Raw genomic sequence first — 19,955 nt, 5'->3', positions numbered from 1 at the left:
CAGTTCTCCACTGTCATACATAAATAAAAGGAACTCATCAGGGACGTTGAAAAACCACAACATATGTGTTTTCTAGTGATTATTTAATGCAATGTAAAATCTTATAATAAACTAACAACTTTCATTTATTGAAACAGTGTTTGCCTTATAGAATGATATGCACTATATATCTAATTCCAGCAAAACTGGCAAACTTGGAGTGCCCTTGACTCCCAAGCCAGTCACTCTGAAGATACACCCAGAATGTGGATATTTCTCTAACTGCTCATTTGTCATGAGAATAGTTCCTGTAGTGACAAAGAGATCTTCGTAGTTCGGCCCTCCAAAGATCACTGAAGTAACATTAGGTGAAGGAATTGCCACTTTTTGCAGAAGTTTTCCAGTGTTTGGGTCAACCCTGATCACCTAAAAATGTTTGCAGAATGTTAATTCACTTAAAATTTATTTAGTTTTCTACAATTAATTATACTACAATCGCTTAGTTTTAATTCTTCCAAATGAAAGAAAACTCACCTTTCATTAAACTTACTCATTTTTGGCTAAAGGTGCAGGATATTTAAGTCATTTCAAGGGTAATTGAGGAATATAAGTAAGTAAGAGTGCTCTAAAGGAATTGGCAGAGATGAACAAAGAGTTTTGATTATGTGCTGAGTCCTGAGGGCACTCCAGGAAATGAAATAGCAGATGTTCTGGCCAAGAAAGGCACAGAAAGCAATTTTGGTACTAGAGCCCCTGCCTAGTAAATGACTGGGAGAAATTAGTCAGAACCAAGACATGGTGAAATACCTCAATATTCAGAGTGAAAATATGTTTATCTGTCCGAAAGGCTGGATTAGACTTCATGAAATAAGTAAATTGTTCTGATTTCTAAAGTATATATATGCCAAGTAAGCTACTTGGAGTACTAACAGGACATACCTTTCTCAGAATAATGTATTAAAGATAAGTTTAAGAAAAGCTTCTGAAACTGAACTTCAAAATCTGAATGCAGATTCTGTAAAGGAGCATATGAATCAGGAGAATTTCTCAAATACATGTAACTGAAATGTCTTTTTGTTTGTCCAATGTGGAAAATATGCCCAGGGGCTTATATGCTTAGCCCAGAGGTCATCAGGAAACAGGAACTACAAATCTTATAGGCTTTTGCAAAGACTCATATTTTAGATAAGTTAAAAGAAGAAAGGATATTAAGGAAATTAAACATCTAATATATCAGTTATCAGTTGGATGTGGTTGGACGTTAAGTATTCTAACGCCTGATCATGGATTGTGGACAATGCAGAGATTCTATTATGCTTGCACAGGATTCTATTTCTTGTACAATCAAGATTTGTTCACAAGCTTTTCACTATGGTTGTGCTGGGATCTGAGAATCAACCTTTAGAATAATGACTGATGCTTTGTTTTTTTTTGTTTTTTTTTTTCGATGGAAGGATTGTGAAAGAAATAGGATTTTTCAGGATATTTGCCATTGTTCAGTAATTTTGTTATATCACTGAACAATAGCAAATATCCAAAATAAAATCCTGTTTCCTTCACAATGACTGATGGTAATTAAAAAGAATGGATTTATCTAAGATGCAAGGAAGAGAAAAGATCAAATTCCAAGTGAGTAGTGAAAAGGAAACTTTTCATGTGTCAGGAGAAGAGATAAGAGGAATTTTAAAAAGTATTGATGGTGGTATGATTATGTTTAAAAAACATAAAAAATTATTTGGAAACCCTCAAGACGACATACATGTATTGAAATAAAAGACAGCCAAGAGTTTTTCAGTAAGCAATATGATAAAATTAAAGTGCAACTCAAATGTTTGCCAGAAATGGAAAAGAATATTACCAAGCTGCGACCAATAATTCATGTAAATATAAGCTTTTTAAAACAAAACTGGAGCAGTTTTGGGATTTTTTGGACGTTTGCTTAATAAATTAGATGTAATTATTTCAACAGAAATTAATATAAAGAATGGCCTGATAGAACTGTTCAAGTTTTAAAATTTTGTCCGGGAATTGATAATATTAGATGAAGACATCATAGAGCGAGAATGTAGTTTCACCCTTAAAAGAAATTCTAAAACACCTTGTAAAAGTACAAGTCAGTACCTATCAGTTAAGTAACTGATTTATAACACTTCAGAAGATGTTTAGAAGATTGGGTTTGTAAAAAGAAGCAATGGACTGTCTCCTGAAGCATTAAAGATAATGAGATAAACATTTTACCTGGTAACCATTGAAACAAGCCACCCAGAGCATCCCCTCTTGATCTATAGTCATTCCATCTGCAGCCCCTTCAACGTTATTTGCCTTGAAGCAAAAGACTACCTTCTCATTTGCTGGAACAATTTTTATCAAAATTGAACTAAGTTAGTGAAACAACTATTTGTGAAACAAAATAGATTTATTAATTTGTAGATCTTAATAATTGTTTTAGCCACATGTTATATTAAATAATTTATTGTCACTCCTTCTCCACTTTCAAAGCCATTCAAATATAAATACTGACTAAAATAACATAAAATCGTGTAATAAATGTTCTTATAATATTTTAGGAGTCATAAAAATTGAATAAAATATCTATACATGTAATGTACCATAAATGAATCTTAAAATTCTGACATTGATGAAGCTGTGACAATTTTAATACCCCAATACGTTAAATTCATACTTCATTAAAATATTTCATGATTCCAGTTTTCATCAATAGCATTCAATAGACATTGAGATGGATTGAGGGAGAGAAATAATTTCAAAAATATAAATGTTTATTGCCTTTCAGGTACACAAACCTTCACTCAGAAACTTTTGAAGATAAATTAAAGGTGAGATATACTGAAAGAAAACATATCTTTTGTTAAACAAATCACTCTGTTCAGTGGAGTTAGCACTGTATTTTCATGTCAGCACTGTAAACAATACAATGATCTAAGATTAGGGTGACCAGATGCAAATTCCTAGAAGGAGGGCTTTTCGGGGTGAAAAAGGAGGACAGTATTAAATATTCTTATAAACTTTGTGAAAAACTTGTATTTAAACGATATTTAAAAACAGTTTATAAAATTAGTACGGAATTGCTTGTAATGAAAAAAAGTCTCAAACTGTATTTTTTTTAGATATAAATCGTAAAGTACAATAAATTTATATTATTAAAGTATATTGATGAGTAAAAGTATCATTTGAGGCTAATATTTTGTATGTGACATAAGGTTGGATTAATTATTGTTAGAATGTTTCTCATTAAGAGTTATGACTGACTTAAACGCAAATTTTTAGAATGATATTTAAAACTAATTTTGTGAAATAATTGGAATTAATTCATTACATTATTATTAGTAAGCTATACTAACAGACATAAATCAGAAATTATTACTAAAGTAGAACAATATATAATGTATAGCAAAATTCATAATACGAGTATATAAATTAATAGGAAATTAAGAATTAGTAATGCCAGTGCAGCTGAGAAGCAACAGTGAGTCAGTGACACTATATACAACACTCAACATACAACTGAATCTAACAGCAGTTTACATGCCATGGCATCACGTGTGTTTGATGGCCTATCTTCGGAAATCGGAAGAATTATTTAAAGTGATGCTACAATTTTTGAACATTCGAGCGTTCACCAAAAAGCCAGACATTTTACATAATTTTCAAAAGCCGGGAGGACAGGAGGTCAAACATTAAAAAGTAGGACATGTCCTCCTAAAGCCAGACATCCGGTCACCCTGTCTAAGATGGTACACATGGTCTGATAACAGCTATATGGATTATTATATCTCATCAAATTTATTGAGCTATTTTTCTCACACCACTCATTACCATTATGGAAGTCTTTTCGTCACTTCTATTTTGTTATTTACATTTATCTTTTACATGTAGGTTACGGAAGGCCGTTTCCGATTACTATAGACTGTGCAGCTGATTCTTATTCAAAACATTCAACCAACTTACTACAGGCACTTAGATCCTAGCTGTACCATTAATATTACCAACAATTTCTGGAGGACCTTCAAAAGCAACAATTCGCTATCCAACATGTTTATCTGCACAAGCTTTTACTTAATTTGAAGACAACAGCTGAAGGGAGTATGAAAACTCCTTCACTCACTGAACAAGATCTTCAGGTCGTGACCTCTTAAGAAGTCTTGTTATCTCATAATGCGTTTTCTCAATCTCCTTATCAAAGGGCTTACGCCTTAGTCATTCCTTTGTCAATTACCTCCTGAATGGCTAAAAGAAACTCAGATATTGGCATATTTGGGAGCTATAGATTCAGACCCACATCAACAAATATAGATCTTAACATTGGATTCAGTACAGGAGCTCTTTACAGATGTAATGGCTCAACTTGGGCTAAATTAAAATGTAAAAATGTTGAATCTTGCATTCATCACTCAACAACATATCCATTAGAGGGTAAATTTGATAATATACAGAATTTTATACTCACAAATATCTCCTGTTGCATCGTCATAGTCATAGCTATCAATCCTGTATTTAATTGAATCTACAAAATAGAACTTTTTCTTGTCCGAGCTCCAAGCTAAGCCATTTGATAGATCGATCTTCCCCCATCGCTTCACCACAGATTTGTCCTTCTGCATGGAGTACAAGGACCCCTGCTCTTTCTCAATGTCGTTTATGTCAGTAGCACCCTCTGGGAAGTGTCCTAGTGAACCTGTGGCAGAAAACACATATACTGAGTCTCAGGTATAACTTCTACCACTAACATCAGAGACTGATTTGCTCAAAATTTGCAGTGGCCCATAGAAACCCAGCAAAAGTCCTACTAAAAAATTATGTTTGCCTGTAAAGTCGGTTTTACGGGCGAAGATTTTACGTGACAACGTCTTTTTCTCGGTAGAATATTTATTGATATGAATATTATTAAATTGCACAATAGGAACAAGGAATTGAATGAAAATAAGAATTGCACAAATTTTAACTATAGAAATATATTTTGTTTACTAAAAACATTGTACATAATTTGAAATTAATTAAAATTTGTTATTGTAAATGGTAAAGTTGAATAAAACATTTACTAAAATTGGAATTTGAAATTCTTGCTAAACACAGTTAAATTCTAACTCCGCGCGTGGTGATTGGTCGGTTTAGTTCGTTTGTTTGGTCGCACTGTTATGACAGGTTAGAGGTTATAATTTGTTATTTTAAATGTTTGACTAGCAATACGCGCTGTTTCTTCTCAATCGACTGAATTACGATTGATTGCAGAGTGATTTAAACTAATAATTTACTTAACACATCAACATTTGTCAATAGTATGACATAACCTATAAACTCAGTTTCTCAACTTTTGTGTCAATCTAACAATTAATCAATCAATCATAGTTTACGATAATGAAATATCAGTGTACAATTATTTACCTTTATTGTTGTAGTTGTTGTAAATGACGAATCTAAGCACTCCACATTTTCACGAATAAACATAGTTATCTGCTTTATCCCGTGCGGCGGACCCACAGTTATCTGCTTTATCCCGTGCGGCGGACCCACAGTTATCTGCTTTATCCCGTGCGGATCCCGTGCGGCGGACCCACTGGACGGGCATCGTAACGTTACCGGGCGTTACACTTTTTCATGAGTGACTCCGAGCCGCAACCTAATTTAAGACGTTGTCACGTCAAAATGATAAGTGAGATTATAATTGTAAATTCAATGTAAGTTGTTCTGTGAAAGATGGCCAAGTAATGCTTTTGACTTTTAAGGGGAGAGGGTCACCAAAAACCTTAAAAATACACTTTTTTTTATTTTTGTACATTTCTTGTTTCTTCACGAAAACAATGATATATAACACAATACATATTACCGACTGATTTTTAATTAATTTTTTATAACGTTTACACTGAGTTTGGAAGTGGTAAAATAACCAGCGCAACATGAACTTTGCCCAATGGGACTCGATTCTTGGTGTAAATACCAAAAGGCAGAGGCAACTGGTTCTTCGCATAAAAACTCAGTGCCAGCAGCAGTAATGCTCCACTTAACTCCACTTAAAACAAATATTCAGAGATCTCTCAAAAGATGAACTCTTAAAAAAATGTCTTCATGGAAGGACACAAAATCCAAATGAGAGTCTAAATCATGTAATTTGATCGAAAATTCCTAATAGAGTGTTTGTAGGATACAATACTCTGAAATGTGGAGCATTAGATGAAATCATAACATTTAATGATGGTGTAATGGCAAGGTCAAGGTTTTTGAGAACATGGGTATAGAAGCAGGAAAAAAAAGTACATACGATTGATTGCGTAAAATTGATGCAATAAGAGAAAAAAGCTGAAAAAGCATCGGAAGAAATTACCAAAGAAGCTAGAGTGAAGAAAAGACAAATTAAAAGGAAGAAAGAAGACCAGGAGAAAGAGACAGAGTCACAATATGAAGCTGGATACTTTTAAAAGTAAGGTTTGAAGTACTCTTTTCTTTCCGAGAGGTTTTCCAAAACTTGTTATTTTGAGACTTAATGTACCTGTATTTCAGCTTTGCAGTAAACTACTCACTTGAAATTTTCTTTTTGTGTTACATATGTTTATAGGTACCTATGTATCCCAAATAGCTCATTTATGTAGTGACTATCAACGACAAAAAAAATATCTTATACTATTAAAACTTCATATTTTTGTCCAAAAATGAATTTATTTTTATAATTGTTATTTTTGAAATTTTTTAATGAAAGTGGATACTACATACTTACCGTAAAGTGTCCTCAACGTGTAAAAAAATCATGTTAATAAGCCTAGTAGGTTTTACTCAGCAGGTACATGAAATTTGTATTGTTTTCCCATTTCAACTCAAGTAAAACTATGTAGAGACCTTCTCCCCTTAAATTAAAATGCACAAACAGAAGAATAGTTTGTAAAGCAAAAATGAAATTATATAAATTCAATTAAAAAATATCTTTATTCGTCAAATATACACATGAATGGTGTCAATTTTTACTTAAAACTACAAAGGAAAAAGAAAGTACATAATTATGAGTTTATTTCTGACCAGTATTCATTAAAATTGTACAAAGCAGCCTCAACAAGAAATGCTTAAAGATTTTTTAAACTTCGTCCAAATTTATTTCATTTTTTATCGATATTGGGAGGTGGTTCAGAAACATTGTTCCTGTATATAAGTTGGCTTCTTTTTACAAATTTCTTTATTCTGTTTAATTATTTTTAAACTGTTTTTATTTCTTGTGTTATAGCTATGTTTGTCAAAATTTTTAGATAGAGTGCCAATAATATTTTTTACATACTAAACAGTTATATATACGTAGAAACTGTAAACCGTCATTATTCCCATTTCAGTTAAGTGATTTTTACAATGTGTATCATGATTTAACATAATTCTTATGGGGTTTTTTTTGAAGGAATAAAATTCTGTTCATATTACAAAGAGATGTTGACCTATACACTTCCACTCATATGAGATGTGTGGGTGGATCAAAGCAAAATAAGTAGATTTTCTTTGGACCAACTAAGCTTTTGATCTACTACTAATCCTAAAAATGTTGTATTATCATGAAATTTGACTGGAATTTGCTGATTTGTACTCAAGTTATTGGAATTCTGACAAGAAAATATATGACAAAAGTAGTTTTATTTTCATTAAGCAATATATTTAATATGTATAGTTGTTTTTTTACTATGATTACTGCTAATTCCATTCCAGAAAAACATTGTCAATATTTTTGTCAAAGACAGTTAAATTTAAGTCATCAGCAAATAGACAAAATTCATTACTAATTTCAGTTCTGCGAAGCATTGTGGTAATTTATCTATATAACAAAGAAATAAAAATATCCCAAGTACAGATCCTTGTGGCACTGAATACTGAATTAGTCTACTTCTAGATGTTATTTTTAAGATTCTATTTTTAATTATTTGTGTAGTTCAACATATTGCTGCCTATCTGTTAAATAGGATTTAATTAAAGCCAAATATTTACCAGCAATGCTGTAAAAACTTAATTTTTCAATCAAAATAGAGTGTGACACACAATCAAAAGCTTTAGTTAAATCAATAAATGCAGTTATTACTTGTTCATAATTAATTATCTATTTTATTTATTATGGATTCAACAAAGGATATTATAGCATGTATATGTAGATTTGTTCAGCCTAAAACCATGCTGTAGATTATCTAATAAGTTATTATTTACAAAGTAATCAGCTACTTGTATTAAAATATATTTTTCAAAAACTTTTGATAACAAAGGCAGTATTGAGAGAAGCCTGTAATTTGATGGATCGTTTTTACTTCCTTTTTTGTAAAATGGAATTATTTTCATGACTTTTAGTTGAGAAGGGAAAGCAGCAGAAATAAGTCAAGAATTTATGACACGATGAAGTGGTTTGAGAATTGCCCATTTAGCATCTTTAATTAATTTAGTGGGAATCTCATCATAACCCAAGGACCACTTACTTTTGACAGAACTGATTACCTTGATTAGCTGCTTCTTAGAAACTGTATTAAATCCAAATTTAGGTATATCCGATTTAGTTTGTTGTGGTGCTTGTTTAGTTTTCAAGTTATTTATTTTGGGAATTACTAAACTATCTACAATGTCAGTATAATAATTTTTTAGTAAGTACACTACCTCATATTAATCAATAACAGATTTTCCCTCATGTTTCATTTCAATTTGTTTGGTGAAAAGTATCTTTGTCTTTCCCAAGTTCAGTGTTCCCATCACTTGGGAAGTTGCCTTTACAATGTTTTCAGATTTAGTTATTTTATCATTTAAAAAGTTTCTCTTTCTTTGGTTTATTAATTTGCTATAGTTTTATTTCTGTTTTTTAAGGCTATACTTTAAAATTATATTTTTGCTTACCCTATTATGCCTAAAATTGTTTATTAGTTTATCTCTCTCTTTTTTAATTTTGTCATCAATCCATTGTTTATTGTCAGTTTAGTGTGTACACTTTTGATAGGAAAATTTTTGTCAAAGAAATACTGGAGCACATTGTAAAAAAAAGAGAATTTGTTTTCAATAGGTGTTTTGTATAGTTCAGTCCAGTTTTTATTTGTCAAAATCATTTATACAATTATTTACATCTGTTTTTTATGTTCTTTTTGATTCCCATAATTTGTTGCAGTGACATTTTTTGATTGATCAAAATTCAGCAATCTAAAAATTTGGCCGTCATGATAAGAGAAAGCTGTAATTATTAAGTACATTACCTTTACAAGTTTCCTACCAACACTAGTAATATAATTAATTATCTACTGCAGTTCCACTATTTGCAGTTACTGGTTGGTATGTTTACAGTATAATACATGTTGTGTATTTCAAGTAAGTTAACAAAATCAAGCTTTTTTCCCATCACTGATCAAAATAACAATGTTAAAATCTCCTCCAACACAGACATTATAATTCATGCTTAATAATATATCTAATTTTTTAGGAAACAATCCACATTTTTTGAAACTGAAATTTATAGTGTTTGAATAAACTATTTTAAATGGCCCACTTGATTAATTCAACAGTGAAAAGTTAATTGAACAAAACCATGAACAATGATCTGAAATAAGGATATAATCCTATAATTTAGACTTTTATAACGTGGAAAGTCTTAGATATACACTTGGAATGTGCTCCCACACTACTAAACTCCCAAACTAAACGTCAAATTTTACTTATTTTTTAGGTGAAAGAAATCATCATTGCAATGGAATTTGAAAATATAACAGGATTGCATATATTTTAAAATGTTAAACAGTGAAATCCAGTATCCGTTGCCCAGTGTTTAAACTTTCACTGTAAAGTTATTTAGTTACAGTTTCCAATTTACAAGTGGAAGAATTATACTATAATGAGAGATACCAAACATTTACAAGTTACACACTTAGGTAGTAAAGTACCTGCCCAGAGACGATGAGACGGATCACATTTTCCATCGTTGAGGTGACACAGCTCCTGACTCTCCACATCTACAAGATGTTGTGGAGTTAGAGGCCCGGGAGATTCACCGTCCCAGGTGACAATGGTAAATCTGTTCTTGATGCTCACAACAAACTTGTTTTTTTTATCCTTAATTTTTATTACAAAAGAAATACGTTCATTTGGGCTTCCAGTTTCTGAAAAACAATTCAATTATTGATGTTAATTTTATTATAGTCTTTTCCTTTTTTGAAACACTTAAACAAATGGCTATCGTAAAAAATTTGAACACAGCAATATCAGATCTGAATGAATGTGCATCTGAGAACTTTGGATGGTCACGCGGAATAAATAATACAGAACTAAATCGGTCTATCTCTTATTTAAAACTGAGAAAACAAAGAATTTTTTTAATTTGCTCAAAATTATAGATTAATCTGGAGTAACCTTGAATGATGTGTACCACCGAGTTCCCTTTTTAGACACTCTCTTTTCACAATATATATGAATGATTTGGTTGATAGAACACAAAGGAGGTTCTATCAACCAACACAACATTGGTTTTCAAGACTCGAAGTACTGCCTCTGTAAAACAAAGTTTTGTTGTATCCTGTATTTGTATTGTATAAGTTCAACTGAAAGGTATAATAGGCAGCTAGAAGTGTTCAGGAGCCTTTTTGTATACTTCCACAGGTAGACTAATTTTTACATAAAATTTTCTTTTGCTGAACTAATTTCCGCCATGAAGGCACCACATTTGGTGACAATTATGTGATAATTCACTAGATATTGAAAAATTAATCAATATTTGAATTTTGATAAGCTTCCATAACCCAGAATTTACACAGAGTTTTAGTGTCACATAACAAATATTAAGAAACTATTTGAAGTTTAATAGGAATTTCTTGATGTTTACATTTTTAATCATAGTGGTAGCCTAAACCATTCCCAGATAAGTAAAACTTAATCTTATCAACAGTGACCTTGCAATTTATGCATGTCACAATGACATGACTACACACATTTAACAACAAACCTTTCAAATTATCTTCTCTGAAGATTACACTCCACATGAAGGCCCGTTTATCTTAACATTATAATTTATTGTGTTGCAACATTTTGACACACTGCTAATCAAAACACAAGGAATAGTAATGACATTTTTCCCCCTATCAGTGGGATTGCCAATTTTTAAACTTTAATAATTGTTGTGTTTTAACTTCAGTAAATTTAATTAAATCTGACAAATTAAACTGAGGAGCATGCAAGAATAAAATGGACCATTTTATCTATATTTTCAGGGTTAAATATTGATTGCTCCCTAAGTCTTAAAATCACTGCTCCACCTGACAAAACTGAGGACAATTTTTACATTCAGTTTTGTTTCTAGATGTAAAAATGCATTCGGCACAGTATATCATTAATTACTAATACAAAAAAATTAAAGACTAGAGTGTGTGTAACTCCTTTGTAATGGTATAGATCTTACCTTAAAAACAAAACTGTTTGTTTCAACTGGCAACAGTAAGGACCCATAGAAAGTGGTGTACCCCAGGGTACAGTTCTAGACCCAATATTGTTTTTAGTATTTATTAATGTTCTATATTGTTGCCCTTTTAATGCAAACACAAAAGAAGGTTTACCAATGTCAGTATGGCACATACTGGCTGATGACACAACATTGATTTTCAAGACTTTAAGTACTGCCCCTGTAAAACAAAGTTCTGTTGCATCCTGTATAAGTTCAACTGAAAGGTATAGGCAGCTAGAAGTGTTCAGGAGCCTTTTTTGTATACTGCCACAGGTAGGCTAATTTATACATAAAATTTTCTTTTGTTGAACTAATTTCCGCCATGAAGATACCACATTTGGCGACAATTATATGATAATTCACTAGATATTGAAGAATTAATCAATATTTGAATTTTGATAAGCTTTCATAACCCAGAATCTACACAGAGTTTTAGTGTCACATAACAAATATTAAGAAATTATTTGAAGTTTAATAGGAGTTTCTTGATGTTTACATTTTTAATCATAGTGGTAGCCTAAACCATTTTCAAATAAGTAAAATTTAATCTTATCAACAGTGACTTTGCAATTTACGCATACGTCACAATGACATGACTACACACATTTACAACAAGCCTTCCAAATTATCTTATCTGAAGATTACACTCCACATGAAGGCCAATTTATCTTAAGATTATAATTGTGTTGCATTTTGGCATACTGCTAATCAAAACACATACAATGGTATTACATTTTTCCCCCAATCAGTGAGATTGCCAATTTTTAAACTTAAATAATTGTCATATTTCAACTTCAGTAAATTTAATTAAATCTGACATTAATTAGACTGAGGAGTATGCCAGAATAAAATGGACCAGTTTATCTATATTTTCAGGATAATATATTGCTTCCTAAGTTTTAAAATCCCTCCGCCAAACAAAGCTAAGAACAATTTTTACCTATATTCAGTTTTGTTTCTGGATGTAAAAAAACATTTGGCACAGTATATCATGAATTACTAATACAAAAATGAAAAAACTAGAGTGCATGGAACTCCTCTGTAATGTTATAGATCTTACCTTACAAACAGAACTGTTTGTTTCAATTAATTGGCAACAGCAAGTTAAGACCCACAGAGAGTGGTGTACCCCAGGGTACAGTTCTGGGACCAATATTGTTTTTAGTATTTATTAATGTTCTGTATCAAGGCCCTTTTAACGCAATAATAACTGTATTTGCACATCATACTGCTTTTTCATAGAGAGCAGCCACTACTTTTCGACTATGTTTTTTCTTGCCAGTGTAAATAGAGGTGTGGTTGTGGATGGACATCCTTGGATGCACATTACCAGACAGATACGAATTTTAAGATCTGTAAGGGTTAGAAATTCCTGTTGAGATCCATGAGGAAGAATTTAGGGCACTAATCTTAAATCATATCCCCTCGGAAGAAGGGGAAGCCAGGTCTGAACCAGCTTCTCCAGTCAAAGCAGGCAAGGGATGGCACACCCTTATGTCTAGGCTAGCAAGAACCTTTGAATCTTAGGAAACGAACCCCACCAACTCCAACAGTCATTTCCTGCAGTAGACTATACCTACTGAATTACCCTTGCACCCTACAATCTCGACAGTTGCAGTTAGTGATGTGCAGCTCCTGGACATCCATAAGGTTGCCCAGATTTAAGTGACACAATGGTTTTAACTGTGCCTAGTGTGGGTTCACCTGAAAGGTATAAACCAGCCAGAAGTAATCCCTCCTAGAAAATGATGTGATGTTTTGGTCTGTATAAAATGCAAGTTTGGTTAGATCTGTGGTAAGTTTTGTGTGTGTGGTTTTGTTTTTTGAGTGTGTAGTGTGAATGTAGGTATATGTGGGTGAGGTTGTGTATTGTCTTTCTGTCTCTTGGCAATTCCACCTTTCACATAAAAAATAAATAAAGAAAAAATAACAATAATAATAAATAAAACAATATTTTGACAAATGATGACTCATCTTGCCCACAGGAAGCATACACTTTTCTATCATGTAGGATTATTACTACAGCAACTTATAAATAAATTCATTGTTTTGTGTAAAGATAAATCTTACATAGTTTTTTCAATGGGCAATGTCCACCATTTTTATGTATTTTTTTCCTCATATCTTGCTGTTAAAATTTGTAAATACTGTTGTGAATAAAAAATGTCAATTCAATTTACTTTATAGAAGATTTTAGATCTATCCAGTTCTATTAGTGTTAATAAAACAGTATTGGATATTATCTGATATAAGATTTATATTGTCAATGGAATTCTTTTCATAATTTCATAAAAGCTTCTTGTAACTACGAACAAAATGAAACTTGCGACTGCTCATTTTGTTTCATTTCATTTGTTGGTTTATTTTTACAATGTTGTGTTTTGTGGTGGTAAAGATTATTATTATGATCATAACAAAATCCACAGTTAGTAAGAAACAAAACACACATGTGAAACAGCTCTGAAATAATAAATACAAGATTTCTATCCATAAAAAACTCTATCTGAAAATATATATCTCACCTATCTCTGCACTGTGTTGAGCTCCAGTCTCGGGTTTATAACTGAACAGAATTGGTTTGGTCACATCAATGTAGTAGAGGGTTTGAGTCTCTTCGTCCCAATACGGACCTTCTCCGAGCAATGTAGGAGATCCAACAGGTTCAACTTTAGGCTCCATCTGCGATAAAACTGCAAAAAAGCTTTGTTTATTTCTCTATCTTGTAACAGAAAGCAGAAGTATGCCACAACGTCTCATAACAGGCTTCAATGAGGTTGCATACAAAATTTCATGTCTATCGCTCATTTCATTAGCCTACATGAGTACCAATGTTACATTTTTAATTTGACATATAATTGTACTTAGCAGTGGCGTAACTAGAACTTGACTTTTGGGCTCCCTTCCCCCCCCCTGGTGAAAATGATTGAAGAGCCTACCTTATCGGGAGGGGGGGTATGAAGTATCTGAATAAATCTAAACTTAAATAAATTACATAGGCCTAAATCAAAGTAAAAAAAAATACTGCTGTATTTAAAACAAGTTGAATTGCTGTTATCAGGCCTGTACTTAGACCGGTTTTTTCAGACAATTTTACAAGGGCCCTGCCACATTTGTACAGGGCGGGTGGTGTAACATGACAGGGCTTAATCTAATATTTTTTCTGAGACCCCAAAGCTAAGTACAGCTCTGGCTGTTATACATACATATTTTTTATATATATATTTTTAGGGACTTTTTGGGAGGGGTTCTATCCCCCTTATCCTGTTCTCAGATACGCCACTGAACCTCAGTTTATTTACTCTTTTATTTTCTCATTACCATCATAATTGGCTGAGCATTAGCTAAACCTAACATTCATGGGGCTTGACAAATTTTATTCCTATATGTAGTTAACAAATATCACAATATCTCAAAAACAAACGGATCTATGGGCTTAAAATTTTGCATGAAGCTTCATTTTGTTAATAACACTGAGTTTATTGATGGTACATTTCACTCCATAAAGGAAAAAGTAAAATAGCAGAATAAATAAATTTGTTAATAAGTTGAGTATAGGAAGAGTTTGAGTTTAGAAGTATTTTAAACACAGTAAAAACAAAAATAATAGAGTGAAAGTAAATGTTAGTAGTTAGTTTCAAGATCTGAGTTGTGAAAACTTTTGCATTGTAGTACCCTCCTTACCTCACATGAACTTTTTTTATTAAAATACTATGAAATCTAACACAATGAACAAACTGTGAATGTATCATTTGGCAAGATTTTTCTTAATTCTGATAACTTTATTATGTATATTTTGCATTCAACTTTATTTATACATAGACAAGAATAAGTTCTGTGATAGTTCATTTCCAATCATGGAATTTTGCTCACAGTTATCACTCAGTAACTTACATTGACACAATTTTCTTTTGTCTACCATTAGAATTTAAATATTAATTCTTTTCTGTATGATGTCTGTCTGTCTGTAGACTGTAAGACACCTTAAGAATAAAATTACCTAAAGGCTTGAAATTTTGCAACGTAACTTTAGCAAAGCCTATTACACAACACATATTGTGTATATGTACTCCTACACTATTACATATAAGACCAATATAAAAATACTCACTAATGCTAGGTCAAATCCTGTTATTGAACTTGATATTGCCTTTATAGAAATGAAGAAAATTCATGTAAAATTTAAAGCATATAGGTCTTTTTATTCTTGAGATATTGTGTGGGCAGATAGACAGAATTAAGCATCTCAAGTGATAGTCTTCACTAATGCTCAGCCAGATATTGTATACTAATCATGCATTACAATATCTTTAATTTGAATAATTTATGACAATATAAAATATATGTTTTTTATTGTAGTATTTCTCTAAAAAAGTTTATAATATTGCTGATTGAAAAGTTTGACATTATTTTTCAATTATTAAATAATAAAACTATGTATTTCGATTTTAAACACTATATACACTGTTAAATACATATTAATGAAATAGTAAACTTTACCTTAAATAATACCTTAAATGTGGTATTAATTTACAGTTTGGTAAAGAACTATTGTTCAATGAAGAATGAGAAACTTTAACAAAAAAGTTCACTACCTATCAAATAAATAACAACCTGATAGTAACAGAGTATAGTGTCTACTTTCTGTTGTGATGCCAACAGAGATACTGAGTCTAGAGTCTAGAGTGAGAGCTGAATGCTAAGTTAGTTGATGTGACCTTCACATTCATTGAGAGAGGTGGTATGTTGGAGAGTTAGTTCAAAATACTCAACCTGGTTCCAAAATACCTGTTGGGACTGAGTCACTTGAATATAAAAATGGATCATACAAAATATTCTCCTGTATTATCTACAACCCAAAATTAAAGTTTGAGAAACATTTTTTCAACCTCAAAGTATCTTAAAAATCTACAAGAATATAAAAACATACAATAATGTCCTTCCAGTTTCTCAAACTCATTTTTTACTTTATACATAATGCAGGAATATGTTTTGTATGGCCCATTCTTATTTTCTAATGTGACGGTTTATAAAATTGAATTTTTACTTTCAGAGAAAATATTTATTTTGGAATTTCAAATAAAATAAAAAGTTTTCATAAATATTACTGCCCATATGTGATTGATACTTACTAAAAACCAACCATAACTAAATTAATGAACCAATTTTAATCAAGTTCAGTGTATATGAAATACTATTTGTGATGGTTAGAGTGTTTCAACTTTCTATTTATTTTTTTTTTTTTTTTATTCAAAAATATGGATATGTTTTATGAAAATATAGATTTTCAAAATAGTTAATATTTAGTACATTTTTATAACTATACAGATTTTTTTGTTATTTGACTTTAAATATTTTTAAAAGACGCCATTTTGTTAATATTAAAGTTCTTTTTTTCTTCGTTTCTTTTCCTCTTATCTTTCAAACCTAAGTGTCAAATTTGGATTCCTTAGTTTAGATAGTTCTATAGATATTAATTATTTTATCAAAATTACAAAATTGCAGTTTTCAATTGAAATCTATTTTTCTAGAAACCTAAACCCGATTCAAAGTTAAATATTTTAGATGGTTGAGTGTAATGGTTCTAATGTGCTAAATTCTGTTTTCAAAATTTTCTCACCTAAAACATGTGGAACTTTTATTTATTCAGATACGGACAGCATAGGAGTGAACCAGAATTTACATGCATTTATTTACCTAAAACCAGCTTAAATCACATTCATATGGCCTTGAAAGTCCTATACAATTTTCTGGAAGAAAACTCCTCTCTCTTCTATTTTTTCACTCTTGAAACCTCCTGGTATATCAGCCACCTCTGAAATAATTGTTTGTATGTGCCAATGTCTCCAGATGATGTACCTACTGTAATAATCTATTAAATAACTGCAGTGATCTTTTCCTTTTTAAGTTCTTAAATTTGGTAAACTAGTAACCTAAATAATAAATAATAGATTTAATGTTTTCTATTTGAACTAACTCTTCCCATTTACAGTACATTAATTATAAGGTATTAAATTATAATTTAATATAATTTAACACAGTCCATAATTTAATAATGGTGAATCACTGTGAAAGGCATTACAGAAGGCAATCACACAGAATACATTACAGGATCAAGTGTTGTAGAGGCTGCAACAGAGCTAGCTCCCCTAAGCTTTAGCATGACTGAGATGTGTTCACCCTTACCCATCCTGAATATCCTGTCACTCTGGAAGCCACACAGAAGACCTTATAGGATCAATTGTGTCTCTATATACTAAAGACCGATTTTATTTTTCTATGACAAACTATGTATCACTAAATTTTTCAAAATTTGTCATAAACATGTAATTTGGTTTACACCTGTTCAGCTGGTAATGAGGAAACACATTTTAATAAATATGTCAATGTTCACAAGTGGTGATCATAGTGAGGGATTGAATAGAGCCAAACAAACGAGTGGGACATTTCCAAATTATTTTCAGTCAATTAAAATTTTGAAGTAACCAACTCTTTTCTAGTGTCTGATTTCAAATTAAATTGCTATTCAGAGTATCTAATAGGTTATATTATTACTACCACGACTGTACTCAGCTTTGGTCCAGGCCCTGGTAAAATTGTCCAAAAAACGTGGTATGAGTACGATCTTGATTACTACTGTGATTCATGAATATTCAACACAGTATAATGCTCTTAGCTTTGTTTTAATACAATTTGGATTATTTTATATTTTCAGGTAAAATAATATTACCCCAATCTGGTGGAAAAAGTTCAAATAAATCTAATCCATGTTGTTGGATTCAAAGAATTTCATTATACTTTTTATTATTGTTATAAATATTCTTTGATACTTAATATTCACTTTGAAAACAAAAATATATAATTTTATTTCAAACAAACATACTAAATAGAGTGAACCTCCAGATTTATGATACTCATGTATTACTGGTAAAGATTACATGGCAATTTGTCAATACATTGTCACATTGAAAACACATCAGTGTTGTGAGCAAAGCAATCCTCCAGTTCGTCCAGATTTTTAAGAGAAACAATACATTAAATACATAAAAAAATCAATTTAACAAATCGATGAATAATTAAATTAAAAACTAATTACAACACAGATAAAAGAATTTCCTAAGATCAGCAATAACTGTTTAATTCATGACTAATCCCAAAAAACTCATCTACTTCATAAAATGGGGTGTTCCAAAAGGAAAAAAAAGCCAATTTATTTTTTAAAAATATCAAATTACAGTGATCTTAATCTATTTGGTAGTGCATTCCATAATTTTGGTCCAAGAGATAATGTTATCTATAACTCTTTGAAAGTACATCAATATAACGTAGATGTAATTTCTTTATTATTATTACAACTTTCAATTGTTTAAACAGATAATTTTTAAAATCATTACTCGTCAGCTTTCCTCCATAAAGTTATTCTATACGCTAAGTGGTGGTGTATTAGCCCATAATAGGTTATTTTCAATACAATTGTTTGGCAACAATTAATTGCTAAGACTTAATAAATGCTCGAGGAAACTCTGGAACAAATATATAGATCGTTATATCTATAACAAGCTTAGTGATATTTCTAACGAAGTAAACTTCTGATTAGGACCACAGGAAGTTTATCGCAGAAACTCATTAAAAGTCCCAGGAAAAAATAAATTTCAGGTCTTATTTCCAGCCATCTGTGCAGTATATCCCACATTGCACAAGATACATCCCTCAATATAGGACCTATCTGGAAGATACACAATTCCAGAGTTACCAGAGCTTATCATTCGTAATGATTAAGGATTCGTGAATTGTAATTTCAAAGGAAATACCTAAGTGTTATTGTTCTCGTATTTGAATGATCTTTCAGCCCAGTTAGACAACTAATTGGTACTGCATTTTGAGCCGTACCTATGCTTCGTAGCACCCAGGGCAAGTATAGCCTCAACACTCCGTAAGCGCATCTTTTAAGTAGTTGTGCTCACTAACGACGGATTTTGTTAGAAAAAGTATTGTTTGGAATTGTTATAAAAATTGAAATAATAGTTGGTATCTTGTAAAATTTGCTTAACCTATGTAAAACATCTGATGCCTGTGAAAAGACAAAATGTCTGTTGCTCCCTGCTTGAGCAAGCGTACCTTTAAAGTGGTCGTGCTCGCTTATGCATTGACGGATTTCGTAGAAATAAGTTACTGTTGGAATTGTAATGAAATTGTTCAAATAGTTGGTGCCTAGTAAATTTTTTATAACTGTACGGGATTTTTTGTTATTTAACTTTAAATATTTTCAACAGGCGCCATTTTGTTAATATTAAAGAAAATACCATAGCTTCTTCCTCTTATTTATTCAAACCTATGTGTCAAATTTGGATTGCTCAATTTAAGTAGTTCTAGAAATATTAATTTTTTATCAAAATTACAAAATGGCAGCATCCTACAACTGTGGAGACTGGAACCGCTTACTCTGGCCATGCCCCCCCTAACAGTCCTGCATACATTACAACTCTTGGTACTAATTAAAATTAGCTTTGTTAGGAATATTATAAAGGTGATTTCAGATAGT

The 19,955-nt window shown here is 31.4% G+C and overlaps 1 protein-coding gene across 2 annotated transcripts; it reads right to left on the bottom strand.

Moving 5' to 3' along the window:
• Positions 1-64: 64 nt before the first annotated feature.
• LOC124355411 (regucalcin-like) lies at positions 65-16,088 on the bottom strand. 2 transcript variants are annotated; one of them, XM_046806549.1, is made up of 6 exons: positions 15,914-16,088; positions 13,939-14,106; positions 9,867-10,082; positions 4,448-4,675; positions 2,218-2,330; positions 65-405 (listed from the first exon to the last, which is right to left on the bottom strand). In XM_046806549.1, exons 2-6 carry the CDS (start codon positions 14,093-14,095, stop codon positions 163-165), a joined length of 957 nt encoding a protein of 318 aa, XP_046662505.1. In that variant the 5' UTR covers positions 14,096-14,106; positions 15,914-16,088; the 3' UTR covers positions 65-162. The 2 variants fall into 2 exon arrangements, with proteins under 2 accessions (XP_046662505.1, XP_046662504.1); XM_046806548.1 differs by having other exon boundaries at positions 13,939-14,095.
• Positions 16,089-19,955: the final 3,867 nt, after the last annotated feature.

Source organism: Homalodisca vitripennis, chromosome 2 (genome assembly GCF_021130785.1).
Source record: "Homalodisca vitripennis isolate AUS2020 chromosome 2, UT_GWSS_2.1, whole genome shotgun sequence".
Classification (NCBI taxonomy): Eukaryota; Metazoa; Arthropoda; class Insecta; order Hemiptera; family Cicadellidae; genus Homalodisca; species Homalodisca vitripennis.
Note: the sequence above shows the minus strand (reverse complement) of the source record. Positions and strands in the feature narration are given on the sequence as shown.

Bases quoted from the DNA above. Each gene is read 5' to 3' on its own strand.
- LOC124355411 (XM_046806549.1), bottom strand. From the start codon at position 14,095: ATGGAGCCTAAAGTTGAACCTGTTGGATCTCCTACATTGCTCGGAGAA. The intron at 10,083-13,938 runs GTGAGATATATA...ATTGTTTTTCAG, and splicing joins TCAACACAGTGCAGAGATAG to AAACTGGAAGCCCAAATGAA. The intron at 406-2,217 runs GTAAAATGTTTA...AAACATTTTTAG, and splicing joins CTTGTTTCAATGGTTACCAG to GTGATCAGGGTTGACCCAAA.